The sequence below is a fragment of the Diadema antillarum genome, unplaced genomic scaffold (assembly GCF_040938485.1).
Source record: "Diadema antillarum isolate AM-2024a unplaced genomic scaffold, OU_Dant_1.0 seq00001698_RagTag, whole genome shotgun sequence".
NCBI classification, from domain to species: Eukaryota; Metazoa; Echinodermata; class Echinoidea; order Diadematoida; family Diadematidae; genus Diadema; species Diadema antillarum.
Window position 1 is genome coordinate 654456 of NW_027272389.1, and position 18403 is coordinate 672858.

The window sequence follows — 18403 nt, forward strand, 5'->3', positions numbered from 1 at the left end:
CGTGTATTCGAAAGATGACCGTTACTATAGAAATTCTCACTCTCGTTTAAAGCATCATATATAGATAATTTGGCGTTTCCATGAGCGATATACTGTCAGATCTGCCTTTATAGCGGCCACTGAAAAATCTCCCTACAGAAAAGCCACGTAAACAGACCCTGTGTGTAGCGGCCACCAATTTTGTTTCCGGTGGTAGATTTTAACTTTAACCTGTGTATGGCGGCCACAGACCCAAACGTGTTTTTTCTGCTTCGCAGTCGTGTCGGTCATTCGTGGCCAACATATCAGGGATTGCCACTGCATTCATCGACCATTCATGAACAATAATGAACTCGTGAAAAAATGCTTGCTGTATGCACGCTCCTGTGTAATAAAATATCTCCATCGACAACAGCATTGCTCTATGCACAAAACACAGATACATATATACGGTACATGTAAAATGTACTTATAACTACCTATTCAAAGACAATGCATCCTATAATATAGGTTTTCCCGGCCAATTTCGCACTTTTGTTAGTCCAATTCCTAATTGCTGCATTACTATTAAAATTAGCAAAATTTAGTGTAGATGACATGTTTGGTATTTCAATTTTGTTTATTGTTTTGCAAGCGTCATAACATTTCATATTTTCGTATCCATTTTAGAGATTTTGGCAAGAGTTGTTTTTTTCCGTCAATGTGCTTATGAATCTTCCAGTCCGAAGATAGTGCATGTGGCCACAACTTATCTGGCCGTTGAGCGCTTTATTCCGAGTGTGTCGGCCATTTCTGGGGAAGTCAAGATTATGAGCATCAAATGTTCTTATAATTCTTTTTCTGTCTTCTTGAGAAATACGTCTGTATCTAACTTGTGCTGTAATGACTGTAAGAAGATGAAGTTAATCTGTAGTACTATTGGTACATGTAGGCCTAAAATGACATGTATGAAAGAAAGGGGGCGTTACAGAACAACAAACTCCATTTATATAGGGTCAAAAATATGATACTTTTACTGCTTAACAATGCGTGTATGAATCAAAAAGTCACATAGAAATACGCGTTTAAACGTTCTCACCTTTTCAAAAAAGAAATAACATGACGTTAGTTTGACTGAACATGTTTGGAATTTGACTGCCTATACCCGAAATTGAATGACTGAAATATACTATTTTCGGCCAGTGCTGGCGAATTTGAATGACTGAAGAGCACGTGCCAAACATGAATGCCCGTTTTAAGAATTCGAAAGGTACATGTGTAAATTTCGTTGATCGAAATGCTTAATAAATTGAACGAACAACTTGCAATTTTGAATGACAGAATGTGCAGTGACGAGGATTTTCGCAAATTGAATGAACCTTCTATCAAATGGACTGACAAAAGTGCGAAATTGGCCTGGAAAACCTATATTATGCGATAAGCACGAAATGTGACAAAACCTGTTTATGGCGGACAAATGTCTGTAACAGTCACTCTTTTCGTATCCATTTGATGGCCACTATACACAGGGCTGACTGTATTATGTTTGATTTAAAGCAAGAGGGTGAATCTGAGACTTTCTAAAGCTATATTGCGATGATTACTAATTTACTATCCTGAGGTGAGTGGTAACTGTCTCTATCACGAAATAACGAGTTTATATTCATGAAGAGCAATGATTATTGGATTAAGAATTTTGCGCTATGATAAGCATGAAGAGAAAGACAGAGATCTCAACACCAAAGCTGTTTATTGTCCTTTTTTATTAGAATTTTGCAGAGTATTTGGGAGGGATTTTTACTTGCGACGGTAATTGAGAGAAATATGTTATCAATTTCAACGGGAATGACTTTGTTCCTGAATCTATGAATTTATTTTAGATTGCAGCTTTATTTACGACCCTTTTTATTTGCGTTAGAGCACGAGCACGAACTTCTGAATTGATTGATGACAAATATACAACTTAGATTGGAATAGGGGTGATTTTGGAGACAGCGGTTTAAAACAACTTAAAAGCAATGACGTCTCGATTGAACGCAACTCTCCTTCCGGCGATTCATGATAATTTACGAACATGATTAGTTCATGAAGACCTCAGATCTCATATGATAAAATTTAATGAGGCCCAAGAGCTCGGAGATCTGATTTGCTAGTTGTCACGAGTCTTCGATTCTAGTTGTCCACAGTCATTATTTTACATCTGTATGTCCGGTATAATTGAGATATGCGTCAGTAAAGGAAATCTTCCGGTAAGATTCGTTTTCGTAGGTTCGTACATGATGCTGCGCCAGAAAGTTTCTGCAAGTAATTTTGCTAGATGAATGAAGTAGTGTCTCAGTTCTATTGCCTTTATGCCACCATTGCATAAAGCACAATGCCCCGGCGTATTTTGTAAATCGATGGATTTGGACGTACTCAAAAAATCTGTAAATGGCCTAATATCGAGGAAGTGGAGCCTACTTACTTTGTGCATCCGGTTCTTACCGATCCACAAAAGTGCGTACACCACTGCTGTTGCTGTTGTTGTTAAGTTATTTTTTTGGCTCTTCTCAGTTCGAACTGACACCACTGCTTCTTTAACACCACTGCTGTTAGGATAATGTCTCTTTTAAATGATACCTGTATCAGAGTACCAAAATGTGACGTCATAGCCATTTATCGCCATGTAAAGCTGTTTTTATAAACAACTTGGCACCTGCGCAACTTGTTCCTAAGCTATAACGAAAGACTCTTAGATTATCTTTATGGTACTCTATAATATTATGTTGAGTGCATTTGCTCTTTCGTGACAGGAATTTTCCCTAACGATGTACTTCCGCGAGCAATGGGTAGATCCGCGCTTGGCCCACAACAAGACCGAGCCTGAATTCTATGTGGCCAGGGCGGGGGACATTCTCTGGTCCCCCGACCTTTTCTTCCTGTACGAGAAGAACGGAAGAGAACATGACGTCACCCTCCCAAATATCGTCATAAAAGTCTTTCCTGACGGTCGGGTCTTCCGCAGTACCAGGTAATGAAATGTAAAAGGGAGAAAGTCGAGTAAAGGTATAATGATGATGACATACTATCATTATATTTGCATAATTACAACTGAATTTTTTAATGCTGATTTATGTTTTTTTTTGTGTAATTTTGACTTTGTTTCTAAGTTTGACGTTTTGATTTGAAGCTGCTCTTTAAGAGGGCCCTGCAATAATTATCTACCCCGCGCAGCCATCCAGACATGGGGTCAAAGTACAATGTCAAAAGGGACGTAATGGCTTAAATGTCTCGTCCAGGGATGCGCACCAATGATCTCGTCTTGGAGTCCTGGTAATCACCCACCATAACACCCAGCGTTTCTTATATCAAGGTGTTCTTAATGAACCTCGCATCGTGAATCAACATTGGTTACTAATTTGCATTCACTGTAATGTAATGGAGGAAGATAGCCATCAGCAAGGCCATCCTACGAATTTGCTATATTATCCAGTTATATTATATTTCCACTTTTTCATCAGTATCATTTCAAACATTTCGTAGGCAACATTAAACTTAACGAGAGATAGTGGCGGGATTGCAATAGAATACAAAAACTTGCATTAGAAATGTTATCAGGGTAATAATAATGATAATAATTATAGACACGCTTTCTTACGATAAAAAAATGTAACAAGTTTCTATCATCATGGACTATACATTAATGTTTTGAAGAGATGAAAATATTATTTTTATATTTAGCAGTTTTTTCTTTAAAGTTATCGTATTTTTATTTTGTTAAAAGGGAAGGGGCTGAAAATCTTTCCCCCCTAATCGTCAGGGCAATTCATCCGCTTCAAAAGAATCGACATCTTTATTCTGCAAGTTCAATATTTGATTTCAAGGATTGGGTTACACAGTACGTTTATGACTATGTCTTTTTTTTCTGTGCCGAAAGCATTAGTATTAAAAACAAACACAAACGTAAGGACACACACACACACACACACACACACACACACACACACACACACACACATTTACACATACAAAAAGCACGTCTATTGTAAGAGATACACATATACAGGGAACATTAGAAATAACATGTAACCTCAATATTGGTTTAATATCAGTATCTCCCTTTGTTTAACGTCATGTGTAATCATCCTCGTTTCCTTCTTCTTTATCTTGGTTTAATTTTTTTCACAACCATAACTGCGACTACTACCACTACCTCTATTACTACTACTACTACTACTACTACTACTACTACTATTTCTATTACAGCTGTACTACTACTTTTACTACTACTGATACTACTACTATTACTACTAGGACCTACTACTATCCTATTCCTATGACTACTACTACTAGTACTACTGCTGCTACTGCTACTACTACTACTACTACTACTACAACTATCACTACTGCTATTACTATTACATCTACTACTGAAGTTGTGCACTGTTTCTTCTTTATCCTACTCCTTTTCCTTGTGTCTATATTCCTTTTTCTGTGTTCACAATGTCTCTCATATTGCTCTCCTCTCTTCGTTCTCCCTAGGTTGAGCATCACTGCGGCTTGCTACATGGATCTCCACCGCTTCCCGTTCGATGCCCAGATATGCACCCTGAATACCATGAGCTGTGAGTATAATAGAAAGAATGTTCATTATGACGTAAGGCATGTCACGTGATAGCTGGTAATTGGAGTCATCATCATTATGCACCTCAGCATGAGGTCCGACCATGGATGGGGCTATGTTAGGGAGGACGGGACGTTAGTTTCTTTAAAGGTATGGTAGCCGTCATTACGAGAACACAAAATGAGTACATGTGGAGTATCTTCAGGCACTTATTTCACATCTAAACAAGATCATTATCTTGAAGAAGAAAGTGTTTAGTTGTGTGTGTGTGTGTGTGTGTGTGTGTGTGTATGTGTGTCTTAAGAATGGCGACATTTTTGTCTAAAATCTCACGAGCAGCGTTTGGAAACCAACACCAAAATATGACAAACTTTTTCTTCTATTTTAGTCTTTAGTGAATACAAAGCAGCAAAATTGTACAGAAAAAGCAACTGACTGCTTGTTCGTTTGTTTTTGTATGTATTTTAAAAGAAAACGTCTACACCGAAGTTTCATTATATCGATATCATATCTATACGGAGGTCATAAAACGAAAAGTAATTACAATAACGCCATGTAAAACTTTGTCAATCATTTATGCAAGTTGTGTACTATCCAAAGCACTGCATTTTTGCCTATTTCCGATCCACAAATTAATAATGAAAACGCCGTTGGATATAGTATTGCACTGTTTCAAGAAATTATGCATGTTTACAACCTAACATTGTCAGGAAACCTCCGACCAAATTCAAATGTCCGATACTGACTGCATTGTACCACCGAAAAAAAAAATGCTTGTTATTGCTTGTTATTGTTTTTATAGTTATATGTGTTACAGTTTCAGTCCGCAGAATCTCACTCGTTGAGTATCAATCTGCCTCAAGAGTATCAACTGTACATTTGCACATTTGCTAACAGCCTTTTCTCGTGAGTGTCTCGTGAGTGATTTTTCTTCTATTGTCGAGATAGATTGCAAATGAAAACAAGTTAAAACACCTCCGCTTCGTCAGACCAAGTTTGGAGATGACGCATGGACATTAGTGGTGGACAAACTTCAGTTTGTGACACATTCCAGTGTCAGGTGCTTAATGTATGTTTCATGAGTCAAGTCCGTCAACAATCATCTCAACATTCCAAACAAACAGAAAAATGATAAATTCTGATGTTGCCACCTGCCATTAATCTGTTACACATAACAATGGACGTTTATCAGAAAATCAATACAGTAACGAAGTGACGTGGCACCACCTTTTGTTATAGCTTGGGTTTGAAACAGGTGCGAGAGTGGTTGACAACAACAGTGTTTGCAGACCGGGGCAAGTGAGGTTGTTTGAACCAGTGTCCATGGCGATGCCCGAGACATCACTGTGGTACTCCATTGAGAAGTCGCACGAACGCGGGTATAGGAAAACAAAGTTTAGTTGGTGACACATTCCAGTGACAGGTGCTCAATGTATGTTTCACGAAATCAAGTCCGTCAACAATCATCCTAAACATTCCAAACAAACAGAAAAATTATAAATTCTGATGTCGCCACCTGCCATTAATTTGCTACAAACAATGGACGTTAAACTGTCAATCGATAAAGTACCGGTATTGAAGGAATAGTGTCACAGTCTTTTGTTCACCAATAATTTAAGCATTACAAACACACAGAAAATAATAGATTCTGATGTCGCCACTTGCCATTAATTTACTACAAACAATGTCAGTCAATGAAGTACCGGAGTGATAGTGTTATACAGTTTTTTTGTTGTTAAAGCTTGGGTTGGAACCAGGTGCGAGCAAACATGGTTAGCAACAGCAGTTTTCATATTTCGGACCAGATGAAGTTATTTGAAACCAGTTTCCATTGCTATAAATGACCATTCCAGTGACAGGTGCTCAGATGCTTCACGAAATCAAGTCCGTCAGGAGTGATCCCAACAAGCAAGCAAACAAACAAACAAACAAACAAACAAATATTTCAATGTCACCACCTTTCATTGGGTTGCAACCAACAATGGACGGTAAACTGTCGATTAGCAACTAGCAAAATAAGCAACACTAAAATAGATCGCAAAACAACATTGAAACTTAATGATAGTCGGCACATGAACCCATCCCTGCAATGCATGAAGCGATGCTTTGAATGAACCGGTTGAGAATTTTCATTTGTAGTAAAGAATTCGTATTTATTTTCATTCCGCAGTTTACATTGTCAGGACACATTTCTGAATTAAGCCAAAGCAAGGTCTGAATATGAGGTCAGCGATTTAATTCATGTTATATAGTTTCAAACAAACAGAACGATTTTGGAAATTAGGGGAGTTGTGGAGGTTGTAAATGAAGCGTGTATATTACCATGATTACTAACGCAGTGGATATACTGTCCAGAAGGTGTGAAAATGATTTATGCTATAACATACTGTTGGATAGTGTACCATATTCACTTTTATGAACTCTTTGTGGAAGAGCCCTGTAGAGAATTAAAGAAATAGACAGAGAAAAAAAAAGTACAATATAAATGTACACACACACACACACACACACACACACACACACACACACACACACACACACAGGCACAAACACAAACACTCATACAATGAACAGACATGAAAATTTCTCAAGAGAACAAACAACCTTGGAGTTTTTAACCTAATGCTTTTAGGAGTGCCAATGAAAAAAAAAATAGAAATTGCCCGTATGGCCTTGCCAATATCATAATCGAACAAGTAAATTCTTGATGGGCTAGCACATGACATTGATATTGGAAGTTGAATGATGCCACCATAGGAGTCGAGCGTCGTGAGATATTGTGCAGACTGTCTTTTTTCATCTAGAAGTATTTATGCGACTCGTTAAGAAAGAAATTTTCACTCCCCTTTGTATAGCATTTTCAATTATAGAATAATTACTGCCATCTTTAATGTGACCAGCTGTACTGTACAGCAAGCAGGCATTCAATCACTTCGTTGCTCGATCTCACTGTATATATATGCATGATCAATTGAACCTCCTTGTTTTAAATCATGACACGTTGTGTAGGCCTACCTGGATTTTGTTAAATAAGGTTAACATATACCAAAATGAAAAGAGAACAGACAAGATATTGCATCCCTTTCTGATTCAGGATTAGGGACTAAAGCTCCCGAAAGGGTCTGTGGTAATTTGTTTCTTTTTATAAATCCTTTTAAATAGTTTCATTACACTCAATATATCCAATTGGACACCCTTTAAAGATGTTAGGTAGTAACTTATCTGTGGGAATCAGTGGGAATGCTGGGGATGATTGTTCCAATCCTTGTGTGATTCATTTAAGAGTACATTATATAATTATATCTATCGTTGTGTGAAAATTATTTGTTTCAGAATGGTCTCATATTCAAGTATATGAGCAGCTTACCGTTAACGATCGCCCCGTCACTGTACAGGCATGCTAATCTAGAAACATCAAATTGCACATTACGTGAATATGAGACCATTCTGAAGCAAATAATTTTCACACAACAATAGATATATGTACTCTTAAATGAATCCCACAAGGATTGGAACAATCATCCCCCAGCATTCCCACTGATTCCCACTGATCAGTTACTAGCCATCCCCTTTAAAACATTGGAACTTAACAGCTGTTGTATATGCAACACGTATACATAGAAATTAGCTCTTCTATTCATGATTGAGCAAGTCCAATTATGATATCAACATTGATCCACCAGAACTCACCCAACACAATCAATATGAGGCTAAATCAATTAAACAGAGAACACTGTTTCTTCACACTGAAAATCATTAGATTTCGATCCAATGTCCTGCCCTGTTGCACAGAATATCAATTATCAGCCGCCAGCACTCACAAAAATGATAGTCTACTACGTTGATTACAATGAAGCAGACGTAATAGAAATACCAATATCATTGTACAATGTAGGGCACTACGTGTACCAATACATGTAGGGAAATATTATCCTGACAATCGGAAATAGCCTAAGATCGGTTCGTTGGGTCATATAAAGCAGGCGCGTTTATTCTAGAATGTAAATGATAATAGTCGTCCGTAGAGTTTCGGAAGGCGGACGAAATCGGCTTTATCATCCCTCATCAGTATCACTGTGCCTCAATGGCGTAGCGCACGCGGTCAGTGTATCCGAACGAAAATAATCATAACAAGTGATAATAATGTCAAGGCTCGCAGACGACTATAGAGAAAGACACATGTTGAACGTTAAAGGGAAAGGAGGGACGAAAGGTGAGAAGAGATGATAGCAACGGATTGATATGTGACATAAACACCAGGAATTTCGTGAATGAAGCTGGAGAAAACGTTCAAGACAACACTTTTTTTCCTTTCAAGACAACACTTGCATAGGTAAAACAAGTACGAAGATATAGGCTTTTGGAAAGGTAAAACAAGGAAGAAGATATAAGTGAACTTATAAAGCCCAAACGTATTGACATTTCCAAGGCTCAAGGAGGGCAGAGGGGGCAATATAATTCATTCATCATTTTGATGTTTCACTGTCATTAACGACCCGTGGGTAGAACAACATAACTCTTAATGAAACCACCTTTGAACTCTCTCAAGGTCACCTATTGGGAACGCTTTTAACCACAATACAGAAATGAATAGAAAATAATATATGTTACAAAATTGTTTATCTTTGTTTCATTATTATCATTTTGATGTATTATTGCCATAATGTATGGCACATGTTTATGGCCATAATGTATGGCACATGTTTATGGCAACTCAAGCTGTACATGACCCCACCTTTGGGGGCGCTATTTACAATAATATAAAGAAATTTATGAGGCACATTATGCTCTGTTTGAGATAGGTACATTCATGTCATATTTCATATCTCCATAGTATTGGGAATCTTGAGAGTGGAAGAGTGAAAAAGAGGGGATAGACGCATTTGATTACGTAACCAAACTCTTCTCTTCCCCTCTCTCTCTCACACATACAAAAGAAGCTGGCACATACACACACATACACATAATATGGAAAGATATAGATAGATAGATAGATAGATAGATAGATAGATAGATAGATAGATAGATATATAGATAGATAGATAGGTAGGTAGATAGATACATAGATAGCTATATTGATTGATTGATAGCTATATTGATTGATTGATTGGTTGATTGATTGATTGATTGATTGATTGATTGATTGATTGATTGATTGATTGATGGATGGTTGATTGATTGATTGATTGATTGATTGATTGATGGATGGATGGATGGATGGAAGATGGATGGATGATGGATGGATTGATCGATATAAACAGAAACACGAAAAAAGGGAGAGAGAGAAAGCAGCAGAGAGCAGATAATAAAGTGAAAATTAACATTCTTTTGACTGGATATCAGGAAAGGAAAGATTTTGGAAGTAAAAAGACGGAGATTTTCTGGCCTTTGGCAACATCAGGGCAGAGGAGCGTTATAGACTGTCGCCATAAAAAAGTTGTACAATTTGTATATCCTAGAATGACGGCAAACAATTTGCCGGTGGATTGACGTTGATGAAGCTTTATTGTGTCTCGCCGTTCAGTAATGACTTCCCAACCCCAAACTGGGGAGCTGTTTTCCGGTCCTCAAAGGGTGGTGATCGTATACTAAATGAGAAGAGGGGGGTTGGGCGTATAAGGACCAAAAATGATGAAGAAACAAGATGCTGCGACATCAAACAGCAATACCAGCACATCACCCAGCAAGCAAGATGATGTACTTGCGTGCATTCATATTGAGGGAACCAAGAAGCTACATTGTGTTTGGGAAAAATCCCCCCCCCCCCCCAATGCAGTAATGATCAAATCAACCATCTTAGATGATGGAAGTGCTCAGTCTCAAGTGAAGATTCAACCCTTCCCCTCCCCCGTCTCTCTCCCTCTCTTTCCCCTTCCTTTTTTTCTTTTATCTGTAAATGTTCATATTTTCCTTATCTTCATTTTCGAGAGGAAAGCTAAAGTGCTAATCATTCATTACCACAATCACCACAATAATCATCATGATGAACGTACGTGTTGACCTGAATCAATGTAATTTGCCTGTACTGTACCTCATCATGTAATGTTGACTTTATGAGTTTTTAGGCTTTACTCCAATAATAACGAGTTATGATATGCGAAATACATCATTAACTATGAAATACCTTTGTTGACTGAAATCATATAAATTTAGTGATTGCTGCATTGGTCTTCTCACCTAGCTGTTCGAATTTAATGACATTATTTTGGTATGTGACAATATACGTATTGTGCATAATCTCTGCAAGGTACAAAATCAATCAAATTACTGGAAGATAGATATATAGGTCCAACATGTAGGACCTAATGTAATAAATTTTAAAATTCCAGACAGCTATCCGATCACGCATCTACAACTTTACATCGGTGATGAGGACGTCGATGTAGAGGCAGGCCTCAGCATTCCCAGCTTCAAGATGACGAAAATCGAAACGACGAACATCACCGTCCCATACTCCACGGGTACGTTGTCCTTGTCTGTTTGTCACATGACTAGAACATGACTAGAGGACCCCCCCCCCCCACACACACACACAAACACACAAGCTCACATCTATACGCTCACCCACACATACACGCGCGCGCGCACGCGCACACACAAACACCTACATACATACACAGCACACGCACAATCTAATTCTGACTTGTTTTACATCTAATCAATATTTTCTTTCCCTCCTTTCCCGATCACTGGGTTCCGGTCAGTCGCAAAATGCATGTTATCCACTGAAAACGTGCATGCGTTTTTATTCTTTTATCATCGATGATTTATTCATTAATTTGTCACGGTACTTACATCCAGATTTGAAAACACTTCACATTTTTTTTTTAAATGTCTAGATATTAATGTATAATTTACTGTTTGTCGTTTTGCTATTCTATTAAATTTTCCCGTCGGTGCAAAAACGTTGAACTGACATGGTATAATTTCATGTTTGCTTGTAGTTTTCTTTAGTCGGTGATTGCTTTTCCGCCAGTTACGTTGATGATCTAATAAAATTTTCACCTTTCTCTTGCTTCCAATTTGACGTTGAGTTTGCACTATATAGACATGTAAGGTGAATGGTGTTGCACACATTGGGTTTTGGGAGCATAAATACTGATCGATAACCATTAATTTATTTTAGGCCTTTGAAATGTTTTGCGGTTAGCTAATGACTGTCATTTTTTTAACAACACCCTTCCTTTCATGCATAATCCCGCCACATTTGGTCCCATAACCTTCTGCATTGATGAAAATTAAAATAACCAACCTTTATCCCTGTACCCGTTCTGCACTTTTGTCTTGATCCCTTCCCTCACAAATCAGTGTGACAGCACACTAGAAAAACAAAAACAAAAGTTGAACAAACAAACAACATAAACACGACGATTCCAAGGTGAGAAACGTGTTTCCATGGTTACAATGCACCAAACGACTCTCCTCCCCTATTTTATGCCCATCTGTCGACGCGAGCAATTACCTTGATGGTAACATTACTGCCAAAAGTAAGCCGTGCGCGACATGAATGTGAAAAAGATGACGCTAACGAGCAGACAGCGAGCCGGACAGCGACGTGTCTTGCTGATGATAGCTTACCATCCCGTATCCTCGCGATGCACGGAAGGGCCAATACGCGATTTGGCGGCTCTACTTAATGTTATATTCAAAGTGGAAGTAGAAACCACGGCCGTTCCTGAAATGTGGAACGCTCCTGGCAACGATATTTCGGTTCGACACGCACGCCATAGGCTAGAAGGGAATTTACCCCCACACTTATATTGAAGGGAAAGGGATAGAATGATAACATACTTGCCGAAATTAGTCCAGCACACTTTGAAGTATCACAATAGCGACTCGAAATTTAATACCCTGAGTAGAATAATGTCGGTCAATGATTGCGACGTAACTTTCGGTGAATTCCTCATCACTTTGCTCTGTGCTCGATTCTCACAATAATTTTCTTAAGAAAAAATTGGACTGATTCCCCACTGTCTGATTGTAGTGGAAATTGTGTTTACGCTTTCCTCGACGATTGTCGTTGGTCGCAATATCACAGACGACCATTCTATGCAGTGCCTAAATAGCGTCAAGCTCTTCCGATTGTCTAATGATTTCAATCTAATTCCATTTATTTTCATTCTCATTTTCATCCAACGAAACATAACATGGAAATAATCAGGAATCATATCATGAATATAATATATACATCAGAAAGTGTGAAAAATAACGATATGAGCTTTTGTCCAATGTCACGTGAAGATGAATAGACAAGATGCTTGCACTGATCTCCCTCTGACATTGCAGGTCAGAGATTTTCTTAAAATTGGCGCAAATTCACAAGGGTATAAGGCGAATGCTCATCGCAGAGGGTGAGACCGGGCATGCCGTCCATGGAAACACGTTTAACACTGCAGGATGAGATGGAAGAGGGAAAAAATCTGGGAAGGGAATTAAGGGACTTGGAGGGATGGAGAAACGTTTTTGGGAGATGATAGTGACACCCCTTCACTCCTCTTTTTCGGGGCCATTTCTTCATCCCGGGACCCCTGAAGCAGGGAACTTTAGTCTGGCTACCGTGAAGTTCCACTTCCAGCGGCAGATGCAGTCTTTTCTCCTCACCGTCTACATCCCGAGTATCCTGCTGGTCACCGTGGCCTGGCTCTCCTTCTGCATTGACGCCCAGGCGGCTCCGGCCCGCGTCTCACTCGGCATCACCACCGTGCTCACCATCACTACCATGACGGCCGGTATCCAGGAGTCACTCCCTGTGGTCACCTACGCCAAGGTAAAAAATAATGACAACAACAACAAAAACAACAAAAGAGTGAACGGGAAGTGATCAGGAGCATGATCTTTAAAGGCGAATTTACCCCCAAACATAATATTGTGGACTATAATATGAATATTTTAAAATTTTTCAGCGTATAATACATGTATTATAATGAAGAACACTTACCTCTTTCAGAAAGCAAGGGGAATATAACCCTATTACCCTTTGACATACGTAAAGGGTAATATTCCCCCTAGTGAAGGGAATACGTACAATATCATGAAATACAAAAATGAAATTTGATGTGAAATCACGAATTGTTGTAGTCGTCTTATCCAGCTATGACGGCACATGGATTGAACGAAAACGTTGAAAATCTTAACTTTTGATCGGATCGTCTGATTTTACACAAGCTTCGATCCCTGATTGTGTACGACCTGTATTATCTGCATCCACTGAATCCATATTTTGAGTAAATTCCCCTTTGAAGGAGGTGTAAAGGACTGCTTTAGATTATCTTATTAATATAACGAGTAACACAATAATGATCTATACGTCATTCTAGTTTATATTGTGTTTGACTCTTCGACCAGCACGACTTACGGAAGCACATCAACTACTGAGACATAATATTATGTATGATGTATGTACATGTATAATAGAGAGCAATATTGTCGTTTTTGTAGGTTTTGAAAATGTCTATTGATAGTATAGGTTCGTTAGTTTATTGGTATTCGATTGACTTAGATTTTGACTATGGCGCATTTTGTAAACATATTTATCACAAACTTCCCTCAGCATCTTTTTTTGCATCTACGTATTGTGCCACAGTATTATCATTATTATCATTATTTGGAATGATTCACAATTAACATAATTATGGTTGAAGATTTTGTCTCATTTTCGATATTTATTTTCCCCCCGCTTTCCAGGCAATCGATATATGGCTGGCTGCGTGTCTTGTCTTCGTGTTCGTTGCCTTGTTAGAATACGCCTTGGCCAACTATCTTCTCCTGCTGCAGGTAACGGCTCTATACCCATGTGTTGTTGATGTTGTTGTTTCTTGTATTTGGCTTTGTTCTGTTTTTAAAGACTCAAAATCAGCCCATGCATTGATGCCCAATCCATTAATCCCTTTGCAAAATGTCAGCGCGGCGCAGTCTCGACGTCGAATGTTAATAAGGAGACTTGACTTGGACAATACTAGGAGGGATGTTTTTAGAATAATATGCCACTGTCTTCTTGAGTATCCGTTACTCAGTAAGAGGAGAAGGCAATATCCTGTGATATTCATACCATCCTTTCAATCATTAACCGTCCAGCAGGAGTTGTGAGTCCTACAATGGACAATGTTATTGACATCGGACACAGCGAAAGGTGTGCGTTTGTCGGTAGGCCTACACACATGAGCAGATTTATGAGTTACAGAAAATGTAATGTTCATATACTACATTCAAGAATTGTATCCTTTTATTGCAGAATTTTATTGTCGAATTGAAATGATGAAATCGTGATTATTGGCACCTTTTTGCCGACGTGATGTCCATTCTATATAACAGATGGCTCAATTAGGTGACATTTGTAATGAGGTTGGGAGGCAGCGGCGTTGACAATGACAAGTCTGAATTATACCTTCAAAATGAATTTTTCGATTCGCTTGATAGTTCATTTCTTGCCTGCTTGGCTTGGGCGTGTTATTCTATATTCGGCCGAGAATAGTGACATCGTGTGCGATAATTGCGTTCGTGTTTCTCCATGTTTCGGACAACAACAAATTTTGCGTTTGTAATCATGTCTCTGAAACGCGTTTTTAATCGTAAATAGATAGTTAAGAGCCGTTCAAGACGCTGAAGTTAATACAAGGTCAAGCTAAATAGGGTCCAACACAACAATCGCGTTTCTTAAAACTGTTTAGCGCGCCAAAGGACGCCCATACAGTCGAACACAGACAAAATAATCCGGATCACCAAATATGAATGAGAATAGTGCTATTTCATAGCGTGAATGTGGTTCAAGGTGTAAAAGAATGATGATTATCATGATAATGAGAATGATGATGATAATAATAATCATAGTAAAAGTAATAATGATAATTGGCTATGACAGTGATAGTACACGATAATGATGTTTCAAACGAGTTCTTTTTGAAGTCTGAAACCTCTTCCAATCGTTGAACATGACAATAATATGTATGCGTGTTTATCTGTTTATTGTATGTGTAGGACTCACGTCGTCCTATGATAAATTTCCTCTGTCGTTACATATCCAATATGACAGCAATGTCAAACTGCTTGCCGAGAACAACGACGATATCAGCACTGATACCTCCCTCCCGAGAATAATCATCCTGTCATGATTTAGTACATAGTAATGACGTCAAATATCAGAGTGTAGTACATGTCATATAAATTCCAGCATTTCTCAACCCGCTCTTAAAACGGTTAAAGAAGTGTTAAACAGTCGAGGAGAGACTATTAAAACACCCAGACGGAAAAGAAGAAGATATACTAGTATAGTGGAAATGGGTTGCCTTATTGTGTCGCGTAGATAATAACAATGTGTATTATGATAAAAATGAGGAGGTACTTGGTGGTGATGATGATTACACCTGCCAGCATGGGGATTAAACATCAGAAGTTCTGCTTATGATAAGATGTGTCAATTAGCTGTTTCTTCTCAATGGTCAATAGGCCTACATGGAGATAAGAAGTGGTTGAACTTGTGAAACACGGAGAATTCTCCAAACATTTACACAATTGTCATGCCTCCTGCGTGACCCCCGGTTTTATCTATACTATAGTTTGCGTCTCGTTGTTTTCCCTCGACAAAATAAAGGCCAAGCGAGAAGAGAGACGCAAGGCACGGGCTGCCACCGAGTGTTCTCTGACCAGCGACCGGGACAGTCCCCTGTCCAAGAAGTCCGGATTGGACGAGGAACAGTTGAGCAGGTACCAGACCCGGTACTTTTCTCCGGGAGGCAAGGGGGACAACATGTCCGGCGCTGGACACTGCGAGGAGAACCCACCCATGGTGTACGGCGAGGAGATGCACTGGACATCGGGTCAACTCGACCGACTGGCCAGATACGTCTACCCGATGCTTTTTCTCATTTTCAACCTGGTGTACTGGCCAGTTTGCATTTGGGTAAAATAGTTTAGGATGATGATGGTGATGAGGAGGAGGAGGAGGAGGAGGAGGCGGAAAAGGTGGTGGTGAGAGTTCACCTCCAGAAATTGTTTCGAGACCGAAAATTCAAGAGGTCAAAAATTAATACTGTCTTTAAGATTTCTTACAAGGATTACAAAAGTACAAACTGTCCAAATCTCAAGTATTCGATGGTACGCGCCAATTATTATTGGAGTAATTCAGCACATATATCTCTCTATTTCTATGAGTTTACAGGGGCTCAGAAATGATAATCTGATTTTGAAGGTCATGCATGGTCTCGCGATGAACGATAATCGGTCCAATTTCAGATCTAGTACTGACGAAAATAAAACAATGTCTAATCTTGTCGAACGCTCATTGGACTTCCGAAGTTTTCTTTCTTTCTTTCTCTCTGTGCATTGACACATGCAATTGATAGCTCAAATATTATACACAAATACCCAGTGGTGCTACATCCATCTGTTAGTAATTTGAGAATATGAGTCTGTGTTTTGCCCCAATTTTAGTATCATAGCAAAATTGCTGACGTTTGACGCACGAGAGCACGGTGAAATCGTTAAAAAAAATGGAACATTAATTTGCTGCGGTGAGTGAAGTGGTTGTTTGTGGTATTGGTATTGGTCGGTATTCTACAGCTTGTGCCGTCAGCGCTGTATGCTTCGAATACGGGAAGACGTCATTACAACAACATAAAAGGATATAAGAGCGAATGCAACGAAATGAGAGCGCTAGACCAAGCGGTGAATACCAAGACTTTCCTAAGTCGTGATTTTCATTATTTGAAACTATCAAATTAATGTAGAAAGATAATGATGCCAATCGGTGATTTATTTGCCATATATTATCATTTCATACGGATTGTTTCTATTTGTTTTTGTCCGTCTGTTTCTTTGATTAACTTAATTGAAAAGTGTGTGAATGAAATGATGAAAAGTCAAGTATTAAGCCGTATGCATCTTATTAATATTGTCTGAAAGATTATTTGCAGTTGAAACTAAGCATTTCCTTTAAAAATGTTTTGCCTTATTTCATGGATTTGCGAAAGTGGCCGTGTTCGTTGCTCTCAAGATTTTCTTCTCCATGCGTCTTGCTGTCCAATCAGAAGATGGCACTATCAGCAAATATGTAAAAGACATTATACAAGGCAACTGACAGCAAATTGAATGTAAATACAAATGCATGTGAGCTGCTGTGCGTAGGAACATGCAATCTCAATGTCGGTGATTTGCATAATCACATGTACATGACATGGTAAGATCGTCATTGGGCATGAGGGGTTAACTCATCAAAACGACGAGCTAATGAACTGCATAAGAGATTGCTGCATCAAATCAGAGTTTCTTTGAGGATCAAACAAATGGCTTTATAGTGAAAGGTATTTCAGTTTCATCATTTTGCAGCTTTAAAATACAAAAACAAAGTTTGGTATGGCTGCGATCGGACGTATATTGGTTGGCTGAATGTATTCATTACGTCATCAAACGATATAATGAGTATAGATTTATAGATTCACCCATGAGAGTGGCTGAAGCCTTTCGTATTCAGCACGTTTATTCTCAATTTCATGCAGCTTGAATCTTGTTCCTTTGTGCCGCATGTTGTAGGATGATACGACAAATTCACAAGAGCAATTATTTGAATTTTCCTTGTAAGCTTTGATGCAATTTCATTCACAGTATCATTCATTAATAAATCTGTTGTTTGAGTTTTTGTTTTGCTAAAAACAAAGCACACTAACGAAGACGTTTTAACGAGAGGAGAGCATGTAAACATCGAGATTTTTTGTGTGACTGTGATTATCAGTGTCTAGGAAACGTAATAAGATGTTGGTAGGTCAAGGGTTTCGAAATCATGTTGCCATGACTACGTAACTGAGTGACAGACCTGATGTGTAGCTGATGAAATTTTCTCGCATTTTTTTT

The 18403-nt window shown here is 38.6% G+C and overlaps 1 protein-coding gene across 1 annotated transcript in view; it reads left to right on the plus strand.

The window, feature by feature from the left end:
- LOC139711738 (glycine receptor subunit alpha-3-like) overlaps window positions 1-16466 on the plus strand; it is a 77305-nt gene extending 60839 nt beyond the window's left edge. The window contains exons 4-9 of the mRNA XM_071623595.1: window positions 2751-2968; window positions 4480-4562; window positions 10891-11022; window positions 13099-13328; window positions 14246-14335; window positions 16149-16466. Of these exons, the coding sequence (XP_071479696.1) occupies window positions 2751-2968; window positions 4480-4562; window positions 10891-11022; window positions 13099-13328; window positions 14246-14335; window positions 16149-16466 (1071 nt within the window). The remainder of the gene's footprint in view (window positions 1-2750; window positions 2969-4479; window positions 4563-10890; window positions 11023-13098; window positions 13329-14245; window positions 14336-16148) is intronic.
- Window positions 16467-18403: the final 1937 nt, after the last annotated feature.